Source organism: Triticum dicoccoides, chromosome 2B, assembly GCF_002162155.2.
Source record: "Triticum dicoccoides isolate Atlit2015 ecotype Zavitan chromosome 2B, WEW_v2.0, whole genome shotgun sequence".
NCBI classification, from domain to species: domain Eukaryota; kingdom Viridiplantae; phylum Streptophyta; class Magnoliopsida; order Poales; family Poaceae; genus Triticum; species Triticum dicoccoides.
In genome coordinates this window covers 654999247-655016574 of record NC_041383.1, presented here as the reverse complement: position 1 = coordinate 655016574, position 17328 = coordinate 654999247, and the positions used below count along the sequence as shown (strand labels likewise).

Below are 17328 nucleotides of genomic sequence, written 5' to 3'. Positions count from 1 at the left end.
TGTTCCCTCACGCGCCGCCACACAGCCACCAGGGCATGAGAGACCGTGCGCCTCACGACACTCCTCTGGTCGGCGAGTTCTTCGCCCCACGAGCGGACTCCCCGGCCTCCGGCCGGCCGTCCCGAGCGCGGATCCTCAGCCTCGCGGCCCTGCCGCCGCTCTAGCCGGCGGGCTCTTCCCCCGCGAGCGCCTCCCCGACAATTGGCAAGCCGTCCCGAGGGCCCGGCTTCGCCACCTATGCACGCGGCTTCGCTCTGGCCGACGGTTTCTTCGCCCCGCCAGCACCTCCCCGACCTCTGGCTGGCCGTCCCGAGCGACGGCGTCCCTCTGGCATGTGCGTGCTCTTCCCCCGCCAACGCCTCCCCGACAATGGTCGGTCGTCCCGAGTGGCGGCTTCACTTCCTATGCCCGCGGCATCGCTCTGGCCGGCGGTTTCTTCGCCCCGCTAGCACCTCCCGAACGCCGGCGTCTCTCTGGCCAGGAAGCTCTTCGCCTCGGCGGCACCTCCTCTTAGGAGGCGTCGGCGACCTGCGCCACGAGCCCATGCGCCCTCGGCTGACCACCTCTGTCGCTGCCTGACTACTGCCGATGAGCACTGCCTCGTCATCTGACTACTGCCGATGAGCACGGCCGGCCTCGGCCTTCGCCGCCAGCTAGCTCTCCTCCGCGCCGCCACATTCGACCACTGTCCCGCCTTTACATGTGCTTCTTATCGGCCTCTCGACCGTTCCCAGGTGCTTTTGTTTGACTCTTGAGGAGGCTGATTGATACTATAGATAATCCCAGATGTATATGAATTGGTGATAGTTGGTTCATTAGAGCAAGGCTCGATTGGCTGCGCAACCTAGGAAGCAGACAATTTTTAGCATCGATGCAGGCCAGCCACAGGCCCAACTGAGCAAATCGAGGCCCACTCAAGTCACGTACAAGAAATTTAAACGCAGCATAGAAGACACAAATAGTACCACCTCGGATAGTAAACATTGTCAAGAAAAATAACATGGGTGAACGAATTAAAATCAGCGAAACGCACCTTACTTTATTAATAGCGTTGGTGGGATCATGTATATATGTTGAAGTAAAAATAATTGAAATATACACCACGAAGGCTCAAAAACATCCCTCACTCAAATTATGTGGATGCAATTTCTTTTAATAAGATTTTACTCTAAACATAAAATACATCTGATTTAAATTTGGATCAGGCCTCCCGAGCAAAGCTAGAGAAAAAACCGCGAAGACCCAACTGCCACTCGGAAGTTCCCGCTGCGTGGCTGACTGCTCGATCCCCTTCCGCCGCCGCCATCCGGCCGTCGCCGACCGATTCCGGCCAGTTCTGGCACCGCCCCAGCCACCGGGCTTCCATGGCCGCGTCCTCCAACCCCGCGGCCGTCGCCGCCGCTCCCGCACTCGTCGCCATGGCCCTCCACCGCCGCCACCACGTCCCGCTCCTGCCCGCCCGTCGCGGACGCCGTGGCGCTCGAAGTCGCTGCTGCATTTCTGCTTGCGGACTGCTCGGACGACGCGTGGCTCGCGTTCAAGTCGCTGGCGGTGGCCTCCCTCTCGCCGTCGCCTCCCGTGGCGCGTGCCCTCGCGCGTGCTCGATTTGCTCGTCGGGCGAGCAGCAGCAGCTAAATCGAGCGCCGGCTGTTATAGCACAACATCACTCGTTTTGCTCTGGTTAGTAACAGCATCGCCATAGTTCAGATAATGTTCAGTTCCTAGTGTCCCTGCCATGCTAGTTTCTGTATGTTCAGAAAGGTACAGTTGTTTGGCCTAGTTCAAGTTCAGTTTAACTCAAATTGTATGTTTGTTTAGGATTAATTTGCGATGATTTTGGTATTATTTGGTTCAAATATATACTGTATGAAATTGTGGAGTGCCTGCTGTGCGGCTATCCTATTTTACATTATCTATTGGAGTGCTAATGTCCTATTTTACATGATTCGTTGGAGTTGGAGATTTTTTGTGATGTAAAACCCACTTTTTGATGATGTAAATTTTACTACTAACACTTTTGTGTTTTACATCATTTATTGAAGATGCTCTTAGAGCTGACGACGATCAGGACGATGGTGCAGCTGCCATGCGGCCCGCCTGAGAGATTATCCTGTCGCGTAAGTATAGCCGCTAGATGGTGTTTAGATCTGCAAGGTACGTATGTATGGAGTCCTCTGTTAGATCAATGCAAATCAAGTTTTGTTTTGTCTCCTTTTTCTTGTGGGAATACATACTAAACTAGGGCAGTAGGAGTGTAGGACTGCTTAAGCCAAGCGAATTAACTGATCAAAGTATTGCGGCGTGCATGGAAGGAGCTGCCCTTGTCATTGAGTGGAGCCGCGCACCATTCCTCCTAGAAACTGACAGTGCAGTTGTCATCTGCCACAGTGCCTACAGCCACGCCTTCGACGATGCTGCGAGGCCCAACCGGTACCTTAAAGCACACTCTGCCCACCACAACCAAAATGATGCATCACCCACAAAACAATAAACCTAAATGATGCATCAAGTGATATACTATATGTTTCTGAATTCAAAGCCTGAATGAGCCGTCTAGCTACTATATTTTTTACTGCCTGGTCGACCTGGAACATGCATATGCCTGGTGAAACCAACCAGCAAGATATTTGAAGTCTTAAACTAAAGTGATGAAGCCCTCACAAAATGGCATGGAAAACAAATAGTTCAATTCATAGATAACGGTAGGCTGGGTGCTTGACAAATCCTTTGACCAGAGGAGGTTATAGTTCGGTTCTCCTCTACAGAAACGATTTAGTTCACCTGACGGGGAAAACGAAAGCAACTGAGTTCACCTTAATTCAATTTCTGCCGATCTCTCATGCTCCAGGATGAAGAAGAGAGACATACGACGCAAACCATTCTAAAAACAATTTAAAACACGCTAGACGAACTTGGACGACGACGATGTTTGCCCAAAGGAGTCGGGGGACGGTGCCATGCCGTTGAGGAGCCGCTCGACCTGCGCGATGACCTGCCTCCCATGGGCGTACATGACCAAAGTGTCCCTGTTGCGCCTCAGCACATCCACGATCACGTTGAACTGCCAATCGTTCACCACGTCAACCATCTGCCGCACCACGCAGTTTGCATACTGGTGGATTATCATGCCCTGCATGGCCAGGCAACCACGCAAGATTAGTCATGTCTCATGTGTACTATATCTCTCTAGGGATGTCGAGTAACGGCGGTAAGACCTCAAGAGCCACATACCACGAGATGATCTGCAGTTTGACCACCACCTGCAGAAAGGATCTGATTTATGAGAAGCTTGCAATCGTGGTAGCTGCCATAGATCAGGCACTTCTCAATGACTTTGGAAGAGTGCTTCTGGTGGCTCATCTGTACTATGCTTCCAGCAAGTTTCAACATAATAATTTGTCGATAACGAGGTCCTCCATGCTCCACAATGTACTGCAACATGTCGATAGAACACACATGTGAATTGTTTGTTAAGCCGCGATAATATTTCATCAATTACAAACCACTACACACTTTACCTGCACAACGTAGTTTCCATATGGGTCTACAGACAACTCCTTTACACAATCGAGAATCTCTGTGATAAACCTGTCCATAATTTGAGGATCCTTGCAGAACTCCAGCATTTTCTAAGAAGATCACGAGGACGGGAGGAATAATTAGTGAACAAGGTACAAACAAACGTCGAAAGATAGGAAGCGGTAAAAAGTGTAATGCCCAAACTAACAACCTGAACCACATGGAATCCAAAAGGATGGGTGGATAACATCTTGGCCTTGCCACATAATCGTCTATAGATGAATTGGATATATTGTGGCTGCACACACTCCATGCATTTCTGAACGGCATGGTTTGCATGTTGATTGCAGATACATTTGAATAGGTTGCTATCAAGCTCCGTGGCCATCCCTATTTGTTGACTAATGCCGCTTATTTCAAAAGCCTGAACAAAGAGACACCATCAGTGACCAAGCTCGCAACGAAACAATATGGCATACCAGGGTAAAAACTTAAAACATAATGAAACATAATCAGCTTAAACTATTTATGCATTTGACATTATACTATGTTTATAACAGAAGTTATCTAAGATAATGGACATATTAACAAGACAATAAATGGGAATGAATGGTTTGACTAAATTACATATTCTATCTTACATGACATTACAAAGTAGAGGCCTTCCAAATAGAAAAGTGCAGTTTTGCAATCTACAAGCACACCTTAATTCCTTCCATCATGAGATGTTAAAGTGATAGTGTTCAACTTACCTTCTGGATCACCCGACAACCATAGAGATGAAGGCTTAGGTCTAACACATGCCCCATTAGATTAGCAATTAGTATCCTGAAGTAGACTGCTGGTCCATGCTCAAGAAGCTACAAAAAAAATTAGAAGGTAAGTATAGAAGTTTATGTCCGATTAATCTCCACATCCTTAATTAGAGACTCAAGGTATAAAATTCTACAGGAATTGGAGGAAGAAAACCTTTTGGATAACGTAAGTGGGAAAGGCATCAGTGGCCAGTGTAAGGATGTGAGGCGTGATTTCTTTATATAGCATAACTATCTCTCCAGTAGTTGCTTCGTCAAGTTTCTGCCGTATAAAGCAGCTGCCAATTGGGTCAGCACTGCATGTCAAATACAACAAAGGGTAATGGATGGGTTACCATATAAATGTCGCAATTTCTTCAATGGAATCATGGCACAGTAGGAGGCGTAACCTTAAGAATATACTGACTGAAACTGATGCTTAGTATGTACTAGTGATATCTTAACAAGTTAAGTATGAAGATAAGGTTGCATGAGTTATGTGCACCTGAGAGCAGGCACGTGACCCTTGACATTGATGAGCCGCATAGACTGGTTTACTGGATTCTTGATCAGCTGAAGAAGTGAATTGACCTGGGAATTCCCAGGAGCATTTATATTTGGCACATGCCCCCCAGAACATGCCATCTCAACGTCGAGAGCGTAGTGATTCTTCAAAGCCTCGGGGGACTGACGCCATAGTTTGCAGGATAATTCCTGATCTGGGTCAATCAACGCACGAAGGCATGCCTCCTGCATCGCCATCATATTAGCAAAATTCGCAAGCACGCTCCTTGAAGAAGAAGATGATGATTGTGCACGAAAATCTTTAACAACATCCATATTCAGTAGTGGAATTTGGGAGGGTAGCTCAGCATAATCCTTGACAACACTGTTTGTAGTAGAGGCACAAGAGTTCACAGGCTGAAATGGATCTATGTATGTGTCGCCAATTTGGGGCAACCTCTGATTGTGTAGAGTCGACTCTTCTTCGCTCTTTGAATCATCCTGAAAAGGAAACAGCAATTTATTATTTCCATTACGGGGAGCACTCATTGGTTCAAATATTTCCAATAGGTAAAACAACAATGATAACGAGCAGTTACTAACTCATGATCATATGGTAGTTTCAAGGGTAAATTCCATCCATATGTCAGATATATGATACTGGTAATTGATCTCAGCTCAGTGGATCACACTGAGTGTAGAGTCGACAAGAGTGAACTTTCCTCCATGCAAATTTTATCTACAATAATCACTATTTCAACTTTCAAGACAATAACAAAAACTGCAAAATATTTGGGTTTTTTGGGCAAAGAATTATCATGTCGTGTAATATAGAACAAATGTAGTGTTGCCAGATTAAAATCAAGAAAAAATGTAGGTAACTTGAGCAATTCAATCAACCAATCACACAACATCAGTTTTAATCATGCTAAACCAATTTGTCCTGCAATCTTAAAAAAAAAGGTTGACCAGAAGTAGTGGAGAGCACTAGTGCTGTGTAACTTCCATCTCAATCGACCAATTAATCTAGTAATCGAGCAAATTGCAATGAAAAAATTTCAAGCATAACATAGGAAATGCATGGTGCCCGGCACTATGTACATCTCATAGCAGCCCAAGTAACAATTGAGACGAAAATTTCTCACAAATATAAATGAAGGGAGGTGATTCACCACCGTTTGATAAGAAAAGCATCATCCATGAGCTCACGATGATGCAAGCGATGTCCCTCACTTATAGTACCACTGGCTCCTCCCTTATCTAGGCATGTGCATGGTGGAGATGTCGTACGGCTAAGAGAAGCATGACAACATGTTGTCACAATGTACCACGAACAATGCGGAATGTATCTTAATCTTTGCCCCATCGAAATTCATGGGGAAGGCAGCTCCCGTCATGGAGTATGGTGAGATAAAGAAATAGGGAGCAAGGCAGTGAAAAAATGGGGAGAGATCTCGGCGAAAGATACAAATGATAAGAGATGAGAACGATCCAGCAACAAAAGACTGTTAATGAAATGCAAGGCCCCATCATGGGTCAATTCGATTGTTTATGGACCAACCACCTAAGTGAAAAATCATTACGTATCCTTCAAAAAGTATTTCATATCCTAACACAAATGTATGGTTGCTCGTGTTATTCAGAGAAAATGAAAATCTTCTACCTCAAGGACAACAAGCACAACCTTGATAGCGAGGGTCATGTCTATAGAGACCTAAACATGCCCTCTTCATAATTTATCCCAATGGCAAGCATGGGAATGCCTTTTTAGATTCACAAGGAACGAGAATAAAAAGAACAAGAGATTGAGGTATATTTTTACAAATTCAGATCACTGAGTCGGCAAATTTATGATCGACCTTCTTTATGATGACTCTGTGTAACCTTAGTTGTTCACCAAACATCGGCCTTAGATCTCCGATGGATAGTTTCCGGATGAGGATTAGGAAGATTATGTGGAGATCGATAATCGATGGGCAATGAGAAATGGAATACAAAAACTCAACATGAAGCATACATGGCGCAAGTAAGGGGAGGACTGTGATTTGTGAATAATAGGACACAAGAGAGGACTACCTATAGAGGCAACGATTTTGATGCGGAGAAGGTAGGGCAACTATGAGATCAAGGGAGATGCAATTGAATTTATTTATTTATTGAGGGGGAGATACAATTGAATAGGGAGACTCTTGAATAGGAGGGAACAAAGCTAGCACTACCCACTCATGGCCATGATGGGCAGCCTATGTATAGATAGGTAACGTGCATGGTTTGGGATGTAGGAATATTTTTGTCCTACCAATTCACACGTCTCTATAGTCATACTGAGGCACTAAGCCCAATAACCCAGCCCATGAACAATTTGAGAGATGACTCACAACATTGATTTAGTTTATGATTGCTACACCAAATCGGGGTGTGGTTTGGACATTAAATTTAAGTGAGCGTGGTTGCAATTTGCAAGTAGTGACCTTCAACGGGGACCGGCCATGGAGAGGCTTGTGATGCTAAAATCAATATAAATTTCTATGGGTGGGTGGGTGTGGTAAATTCTATAGTGACATCATGGTAGTTGAGAAATTTTTAGCATGTCACATTAGGCTTTAGTTCATTTGAAAACTACAAATTTGAGTAGTTAGTATCTCGAGTTCTATAGGAAATAATTGATGTGATGATGGTGTATTAAGTTGCGTAAAAGGTATGTTCCATACATGCCATTGGTCTTATAATGTCGCCTTGTTATAAGATGTTTCATAGAAGCAAACCCCGATAGTGGCATGCATATCGTAACATTTACGATGAAACTTAAAATATGGAACAAAATGTATACTTCATTCTTTGCCATGGGTTATTTTATTCTAATTGAAAAATTTCTTGTAGTGCTTTTGTACCATGACATTTTTAACGAGGGAAATTTTTAAATAAATTTTCATAAAGAGTTTCTATGAAGGGAATTTGTAGAGAGATAAACGCATCATTGGTCACTCAACTCCCGCGAGATGAGCACATTGGTCACACTTCTCTCAAAATGTGATGAACTGATCACATTGGTTTACTTCATGATGAATTGGTCACTCCGTCATTTCCAACTATAACGGGGTTGAGGTGGCGTGCTGACTTGGCATGGGGCCCATAGTGCAGTCTCTTAGGAGGCTTTAATTTGTAGAAAATATCTTGGAAAGATGTTGAGCTCACTTTCCCCTTGATTGCCAAATCGAGCATCAAAATCCTGACCCTATGCAGGCCGGCGGCGGCAGTGGAAGGTACCCTGCACGGCTATGTGGACCATGTCGGTTAGGCATCACCGACATGAATAGGACGAGGAGGCGTGACCATGGGTGGCATCTATTGTTTGGTGTTATGGGCAGCGCCAGAGGGCTGAAGCACGTGAGAGAGGAATGGAAGCCGGTGAATGTGTGCTACTGGTGACCAAAGAAAAGCTCTCATGTAAGTAAACCAAGTCCTCTCTCGAGCATATATGCATGACTGCTCAGGTTTTGCGCATGAAGATTTCATTTTTAGGAGTTGTCAGAATTCGACTTTCGGCTACCGCAATACCATTTTGACACCGAGTTCAACGGTGTGGAGCACAAGGCAGACAAGTGCATTCACCTACTTAACCCTGCGTGCCGTGTGGCAAAAGAAGGCAGTGACATTGTTCGAAGGTTTTTGGGGTACCAATTTTAGGTAAATTGTTTGATCTCATCCCAAAATGCTCCTAACAAAATCAAATCCAGCTATGAATATTTTTTCAAAAAGACCAAAGGAATATGGTATTAATTTGATATCATGTTCTGTCTAGCAGTGAATCAAGTCCAGCTATGAATATGCAATACAATGAGTAGGCATGATGCATGTTCTCCTATTTGAAATTGAGCACATGTAGTTTGTTACTGAGTTGAGGGCGGCAAAGGCACCCTCGCTAGTCACCCTATGCTCCTTGGCAACAAGGCACTCTGCTTCGGCAGCCTGATGCCGGATCGCCTCAGCCTGTGCAGTGGAAAGAGACATTGTGAGCACCGCCTGGTTGCGCTGTTGTTGTGTACCATTCAGGCCTTCTATTATTGCATAGTGAGCACATACGCCTCATATCATGGGCATTGGCAGCCCAAAAAACTACCTTCTTGGCAGGAAAGAACTTATCATGATCATTGTTGCCGATGTTGTTGTGAAGTTGTGCCTACATCACCTCGAGCGCCTCCTCTTCCTCAGCATTTTCCTGCTCAATCTTCTGGTGATTAGCAGAGAGCTCTGGTGATGCTAGCTCGATGTCGGAGGAGTTGTAGTAGCCGCCCATGCTAGAGGAGAAGTTGGATGTGTCTACTTGGAGCGGCCCATACTAGACAAGAAGTCGCCCATCCCCGGCGTTGTGCGGTGGTGCCGTTGCGGAGCCGCCCATGGATGGAGTCCCACGAGGTGAGAAGCTTCCTCACCATTGTGCTAAATGAGAGTAGGACTGAGCAATGGTGTTGCTTGGCTATGCCAAAATTGTGCGGGCCGACATCATCATAAAATGAGCTGACCATGGTGGGAGTGGGAGAGGGCGATGGCGGGAAAAGAGCATTAGAGAGAATGGGTGATGCAGGGAAGATGGAAATGGCAGGAGTAGGCAATGGTGGGAAGTCACAATGGGCATGGAGGCGCCGTGTGTATCCTCTGCCAACTTGCGTAAGAGCGGTGGAGCGGAGTATAGATGAACATATGAGAGAGATGATATAGGAGGCTTTGCAAAAGACCCCCCACCTCCTAATATTAAACTCAAGGGGTGCATTGCAAAAAATGAACGCAAAGTAAATGTCGCTTGAGCTCAGCTTGTTTCCAGGGTGTTTTCTGCTAACTAAATACCTCCTGAATGACTGCACTATGGGTCCCATGCTAAGTCATCATGCCACATCCGCATGGATAATGGTTGGGTACGGCTGAGTGGCTAGTTCGCTCATAAAACACCCAAAGTGACCGGTCGTCACATTTTGAGAGAAGAATGACCAATGGGCTGGCTGTTAATGAATATGAAGTATATACACTCCTTCAAAACATATCACAAGGGATGACTTAGGTAATAGACACACAGTTCGATTCCCCTAGATTCACACTAGGCTTTGTGTCCGACGGTATGCTTCAAATGAATGAAATGTAGTTTCTTTCTCGGAGCAATTCTCATATTGACAACACCATTAGCTCTTTAAATCTATTATCAGTTGAATCTCACAATTAAACACAATTACTTAACTCGATACATTAACATTACAACACAATGTCTATTAATGTTACATAAGTTCCCAATTGATTGGGAATGTCCTAAAAATACGCATCAATTTGGATGTTCTGAAGGGACCTCACTTAATTTAAACTTGCGGTTAGTGATCCTTGATGTCTTTCGCATCATAGAACAATGCTTGCATCCTTGGTAGTTGATAATGGCATAATTGTGACTTGCGGAGGTTCTTCCATGTACTACTCATATTGATACATGTGAAGCAAGCATGGCTAGAAGCTTGTTGATACACAACAAGCAAGTCGAATGTTGTCCCAGAACTCATAATCCAAATGCAGCCATCCCAGCTGGTATAACCATACAAGATATTCAATTACACTTGAACATAATTGATACAATTCAAAGCATCTTGATACATGGTTTTACTTATTAATATAGTAACAATATGGATACATGGTGTACGCCCCTGGTCTTTAATCACAGAGTTGCAATCACTACAGCTAGCCAGCACTTTTGACCACACAAGGTGACCACTTGGTGCTTCCTTGGCAGAGTATAATATTTTAGTTAATCACTGCAACTGGACCAACTAAAATACTAACTACTAATGGTTGAACCACCACTAGCTCCAACAAGTAGGCTTTGGGAACCAAAGCATGAATTTGAGGTTTCTTTCATCCTTTGGGTATGCTAAGAAATAAGGCTTCAAGGAACAAGCCATGCCTTACACCAGAAATACCCCCGAAAGTAGGTTGTGGGAATTTAAGCATGCCTTTAAGGCATTGCTCATGTACCTATTGAGGATTTTGACTCTCGATGCCTTTGTGAACTTTAACTTTACATACTTGGGTTAAAGGTATGCATCCAAGTAGTTTGTTTACCCTTTTTGATCAACTGGGGGTGCCTTTAGAGGTTGTGCTTCATTAACCATGAATGGGCTAACCTTTATGGTCTCACTTCAAGTGCTTCATGTTTCTGTGAATAATGGTGTCAAGGACACTATAAGCACATGCTAAGAGAAAAGCACAAGGCCTATGGCTCAATGTTTGCCATGATGATCTGGCCCCTATGGCATGAGCAGAAATCTAGGGTCTTCCTGATTGTGTTGACTGATAACAAGCCTTTGTCACAATTCACACACGTAATGGAGGAGAAGAACCAGACACAACTACTTTCTTAATGTTAAGAGAAAATCTAATGATTGCACTAATTGAGCACATTGCAGGAATGGGTACTTGGTTGCAGTGCATACTTAGAACAACCAAATATATATTGATTTAGTGTCATGAGGTGGTCTATCCCGGTTGGTGACTTGGAGTCTAAAATGCGCACCAAAACAGTGTGATTCTTCGATATATGATTCCATCCCCCGATCGCCTGACACCTTCACTTCACGTCGAGGACGTCGATGGAGCTACCACCAGGTGATTGCGTAGTCGTGACCTCCATCTTTGTGGCACTTAAGATACATCCATTTCAGGATTCTCTACCTGTGCTTCAATTGTCATATCACCAACTTGCCACCACCACTTGCCCCGCCACCCGCCACCAATTATAAGGGGAAATTGTATGCCCCCATCTTTGCAGGTGCCTTGAGGATTTGTTATTTCTTCTGTTGTAAGTTGTAACATGTTGTTTTCCCCCATCCACCTTAGACCTTGACTATTTGACATTTTATTAATTTTTTGACACTGTCTCAATATGTGAGGAAATAATTAGGCAGAAATGTCCCTAGTAATCTATGTTCCCCACCCAACCTTTCTGCATCTCCTAATCTCCGCTTGTTCGACCAAACTAGAGTAGACCATGGCATCAGAGGTCTTCAGGATGAAGGCAACAAAGCCCCCTAGGGTGAGGTAGAACATAGTGGTGTTGGAGAACATACACCGCAACATGGTCGGTGGGTACAGTGAGGTTTGTGTGGGGTCGGCTCCTTGTACGCGACCTTATCTCCTTATAGCGACTATCAATAGGCAATAGAGCATTGCTCGACAATGCAGTTAACAAAGCCGGATGGTTCAACCCTTTCGGCAATGAGTGCGACAAGGTCATTGTCGAAGTGTGGCACGCATGGGTCCCATGTGACAGCACATCAATGTGACATCGATGCATCAAGAGACATCTTTCGCCCTTTGCAGCACTGTCCCGATGTACCATTTTTGAAGTATATTGAACGCGGATCGACATGCCTCCTTTCGCCATCGAATTTGTGGACGGTGTATCCCCTAGCTTAGTCAAAATTGGACGAATGAAATTAGAGAAGGGATTTTCCGTCCACACAACTGCCAAGGTCCCCGCATCCATGTAGGTCACCACCATTGTGCCTCAGCTCCGTCGGAGGTGGAGCGAGATGAAAAACTAAATTTGGCTTTACTAACCTGCATTGTTGTCCTGATTAGATGATCTTACATTTCACCGGGAAAGCTACTTTTTTTTCATGAATACGCAAAGCTTGTGTATCATTGCATTGATAGAAGGAATAGAATGATTACAGATGGGGTACAACACATGACACGAACGCAGGCATGCGTGAACATGGTGCTCGGAGCATAAAGGTAAGGGATGCTCGGCTTGAACAGGGGATACATCACAGCTAAAACCTACCAAGCCCGAACCAAGTGTGGCAACGCCGAACCAACAAAAGCACCAACATCTCGAGAACCAAAACTGGGGACACCGCAAGTGAGTAAGATGACGCCTTCAAGAAGGAGCACAACACTGAGATGCAGTCGCCATTCGGTCCGGAGGAACCAGACCTAGCGTTTCCCTTGAGCTCGAAGAGGGGCGCAACTAAGGGCCTTGACAGTGCCTCCAAGAAGGAAACGACATCCGCGGATGCCGCCGCTGCCAGCATCGGTAAGCCGAGTAGGGATTTCTCCCTGGCCTGAGGTTGAGCAATCCCATAGACGCCGTATCTGGAAGCGAATATGAGGAAGCCAACGCCGGTCAGAGCCACCATGTCGAAAGGGGGTTGGCTGGGCTACATCTGCCGTCGAAGGGTAGCACCGCCTCCGAACCCACGAGCACGGATCTAGCAAAACTAGAGGCTTTGAGACGTATAGTGTAAGGCGGGTAGCGAAGCGAACCACGAGGGGGTTGGGTAACAGTGATCGGTAACGCCGGCAAGCAAGGACTGGAGGGACACAGATCCTGGCTACCGTGGCCATAGTCGTCGGGTCATCGAGGAGCCAGCGAGCTGGAAGGAACGCAGTTGCTGGGTCGCTGAGGCCGGATCCGCCCGGCAGAGGACGCTGGCAGCCTAGGACACCGAAGGGGCGCGGGTCAAAGGTCGTCGGGGCCGGAGCAGTGCCAGCAAGCACTCGCCTTGAGGGCTTCATGACTGCCACTAGCACAGCAGACTCGTCGCCACCGCGAGAGCCGCAGCCGTGGCTCGAGGGAGAGGACGGGTCGCCGGTGATGAGGGGGGGCGCCTGCAGGAAGGCACGCCGCGGAAGCCCTTGTTACCGGCCGCAAAACGCATGCCCAAAGCATGGGCGGCAGCACCAACAGGGTTGGGCCACACACAGAGAGGAGGAATGACTGTAGGGGACGGTGCCCTGTGGCCGAGGCCGCATGCCGCGCCCGCTGCCAGACCGGCAGAGTTGTGCAGCAGCTGGGAGGGGGCGCCCCTGCAGGAGATCCATGACGCAGGGAGGGTGGGGGAGCGACCAGGGGACGGATCCGTCCCGCCGCCGTCTTCCCGAGGTGCAGCACGACCATGGTGGTCAGCCCCCCGGCGGCGGCGTAGCGGAAGTGGGAGGGGAGGTGGTGCGTCATGCGGCGACAGCGGAGCTGGGGGGCTGGGCGTGGAGGGGGCACGAGGGGAGGAGGGGAGGAACGGAATCACCCCACCGCCGCCATCCCGGGGTGCGGCACGGCTTCGCCGGACGGCCGTCCAGCGTCTGCGCAACGGGGGCGGGCGGAGGGGGGGCGGTGTTTCCCGACGGCGGCAGATGCGGTTTCCCCCGTGTCGCCAGGGAGGGCAACGCGGGGGCGGAGCCTCGATCACATTCCCATTAGTTGCCTTTGATACTGCGAAGATGTCCAAGGCAATGTCCTTTTGCTTAAGGCTACTTCTGATCCATGAAGGAAGAAAACGAGTGATTCAACAATTATTCTCTAAACCAAATGGCCCAATACTAGGATATTTTCTTTCTTCTCTTTTTTTGGCGGGAACACGAGGCTCTTTTCCCTTAGGTGAGAGCACGGAAGGATATGTACCTTAGGTATGGACAAAAAAACATCCTTTTTAAATGTAAAACTAGTTTCCAAAATAATTTGGTTCACTAGGCAACCACATCTGCGGTAGCTAATAAGCAACTTACCATAGTAGTAATCCGTGGTAACTATAAATGGTGGAAGAACATATCCTGCTCTCATTGAGTATAGGAGTATAGTATGTATAAAGTGGCATCATTAATGATGTACCAAATAAATAGTATATCGTAGTATGATACAGTTGGGAACTTAATAATATTCTTCTGTATGGAAAATTATTTTCTTCAATAAGAGCTAGGGTGTCTTATCTGGGTGGTGATCCTCTACGGTACTACACCCTGCTGTAGTGCAGATAACAGACGGGATCGGGTCCACATGGAAGCGACCGTACTGCACCATAGCCTACTGTAGAGCATCCTAACCCGTCTTATCTGGGGTAATTAACAAGCAACCCCGGCCCACTACAGTAGATCATGTGGAAAATTCCACTAGTACCATTAATTGGTGCCAACTATATGTATAGAAGTACTAATACAATAGAACTAGGACTCCCTGGCGAATGTTCACTTGGCAAACAGAAGGGGTCCGTTGGCAGTTTTCACTGTATTTGAGGGGTGTGGGTCTGGCAGTTTTAGAAACTGTCATGGTAGTTCTTTCCATTAGAGGGCATTTTTTGGATTTCTTGGCCAAAAATTGCAAATCGTGGGATGGAGATTGTGCAGCCAAGAGGGGAGGGGTCCTCTGGGGTTGGTCTCCAAGGAAGTATGATTTGACAACTTATTTCACACACAACCCCAGCGAGGAGGAGGACGACTAAATGTCGCACGTGCGCTAAATGTCTACGGTGCAACCTCTTAATGGGAAACAGAGAGTCACCATATCTCAATCTAGATATGATCTTCACACCAAAACCAAAATACTCGTATATTCTCTCTCATTAGACCCCATTAAATGAGAGATCTTTTAGACATAACAATAATATACACTCCATCCGAGGGGCTATATCCAAACACATACTAAATATATATGATATAGTTTATGATATTCATGTAAAGAATTAATATACGGGTGTAAATGTATTATTCTGTATACTCCTTTACCTATCAATATGCATTCATAGCAGTAAATTAATTATCAGTTTTAAATAGGATGCATGATATGCACACTGTAGATGTACACAATGATATGCGGGGCTGGCATAATTAATTAACTAATTACCTGTTCATCTAAGAAGCTGAGGAAAAGGCTCCTGTCACGTTGACGGCCACCAAGAGCAATGGTGGCAGCATCGTCCTCCCATATCTCTTTGCCGCTGTCTATCCCGCTGCTACGATGGAACTGGGATGCCGTTCGCACGTAATCGTCAATGGCCTTGGATTTGCCTTTGTTATCCATCTCTGTAAAAATTTACATTGTCAGCGTGTAAAAACATGGTTCTTTTCCTCACAGGAAAGCTACATCCACAAGTTTAGTCCATTCAAACAAACAAGAGCAAGAAACATGTTTGCACCCAAAATAAGTGAACATATACCAGTACGAAATTCAGATCTAATTAGCTACAAGTAACAAGTCCAACAAAACATGATAGATCTAGATAAAATATGCACAAGATAATACAAGGGATTGGTACTCAGTGAACAGAAAATTAACTACGCACAAGATCTGATCTAAACTCTTGTATTGCATACTTAGCCTAACTATTCTGATTCAAAGGAACACAAGCATGAATTCAACATGCCCACTTACTAAACATGGGCCAGAGAAAACTATATAGCGACTGAAAAAAGTCAGATCTAGCACAAGAAACATCAAGGAGAGGAGACATGGATTAGATCTAGAGTAGTTAAGAAGCACAAGATATGGAGTATATACAACTTGCCTTGCGAGAAATTGAAGGACAGTCCGGTGGAGTATACAAGTAGTAGAGGATCTTCCGTGGTTCAAAGCAACACCAATATGCAATTAGTCCATGTTGGAACCAGAAGAGGATGTTCTCGGGTTTAAAGGAACACGAGTAGAGCCCGGAGGAGTGTACTGAATGACTTTTTTGAGAATGTGATTTTGGGAGCGAGAGAGATATAAACCGGGGGAGGGAGGGAGAGGTGCATATCAGTTTCAACTGGAGAGTTGCCACGTGTATGCGAGGCCAGGGATTAGGCGTACGTTACTATTGCGCTGCTTTCCAGCCGTCCGCTGCAGAAAAGGACACAAGAAAATATATTTTTGGGAGACGCTCGAGACTTTATGCATACTCACCACTATTACTGTACATTGCTTTGAATCAAAGATCCAAAAAATTACAAAGTAACTAATACTGTATATAACTAGTAAATGCGTATGGATCTTTTAGTGGTGGTATAGATTAAGAATTACAATAAAATCTTTTGGAAATAGTTTCTTCGTGGTATCAATCTTTGCAAGATGAAATGCCCCCTCCCCCCCTCCCAGCTTGATTATTAATAATGGTTTTTGAAAGCCCCATCAGTCATCCACCAAATATACGGGAAGCCTTGTACAATGAATGTACTTGAGTATGGATGATCTCAATCTTCACCATAATGTCGAAGAAAGATTCAAACTGCATATAAAATATGACCAACAAAAGGAACATCACACAATAACCTAAACTCGCCTTATCAGAATAGTGGGCTTTGCGAGGACACTCGCCTCTCTAGGTTCACGACACAGAGAAAGAAATGACGTGTACGTGATGAATACATGTTCATTGCAGCCATGTAGCTAAGGTATGAGACCACGGGATGTTCCATTAGAAAGTTAGACAAGTGGAAGTGAGATAGAGGTAAAAACAAGAAGAAAAATGACGGACGAAAAAAACATGGTCTTTCCTGACCTGGGCGACGTGAGGGCTCCACCTACCAGCCATAGACCTGTCCCAAACTCCTTCCTCCCCGCGTTGTAGTCGGAGGGTGCCACCGGGCGAAGCCCGAGCGGCCGTTGTCCGCGGCGGGGTGCTCTCTTGCGGGGCTCCTAGTTATACGGGCGACGTAGCTTGGTGGCAGTCAGTGGTGTCCCGAGGTGCACGCGATTGGGCCAGCGTCGGTAGGCTCGACGACCGGC

At 46.0% G+C, this 17328-nt stretch overlaps 1 protein-coding gene across 1 annotated transcript; it reads right to left on the bottom strand.

The window, feature by feature from the left end:
- Window positions 1-2672: 2672 nt before the first annotated feature.
- Window positions 2673-16284, bottom strand: LOC119368220 (pumilio homolog 1-like). The gene is made up of 9 exons (XM_037633538.1): window positions 16130-16284; window positions 15469-15647; window positions 4819-5318; window positions 4489-4630; window positions 4272-4379; window positions 3731-3943; window positions 3519-3629; window positions 3232-3432; window positions 2673-3130 (listed from the first exon to the last, which is right to left on the bottom strand). The coding sequence occupies exons 2-9, from the start codon at window positions 15643-15645 to the stop codon at window positions 2903-2905; spliced, it is 1680 nt and encodes a 559-aa protein (XP_037489435.1). The 5' UTR covers window positions 15646-15647; window positions 16130-16284; the 3' UTR covers window positions 2673-2902.
- Between the last annotated feature and the right edge of the window lie 1044 nt (window positions 16285-17328).

Excerpts from the sequence above, each read along its gene's own strand:
- LOC119368220 (XM_037633538.1), bottom strand. The coding sequence starts at position 15,645 with ATGGATAACAAAGGCAAATCCAAGGCCATTGACGATTACGTGCGAACG. Across the intron at positions 5,319-15,468 it reads TCAGCTTCTTAGATGAACAG|GATGATTCAAAGAGCGAAGA; the intron begins GTAATTAGTTAA and ends TTTCCTTTTCAG. Across the intron at positions 3,944-4,271 it reads GTTGTCGGGTGATCCAGAAG|GCTTTTGAAATAAGCGGCAT; the intron begins GTAAGTTGAACA and ends CTCTTTGTTCAG.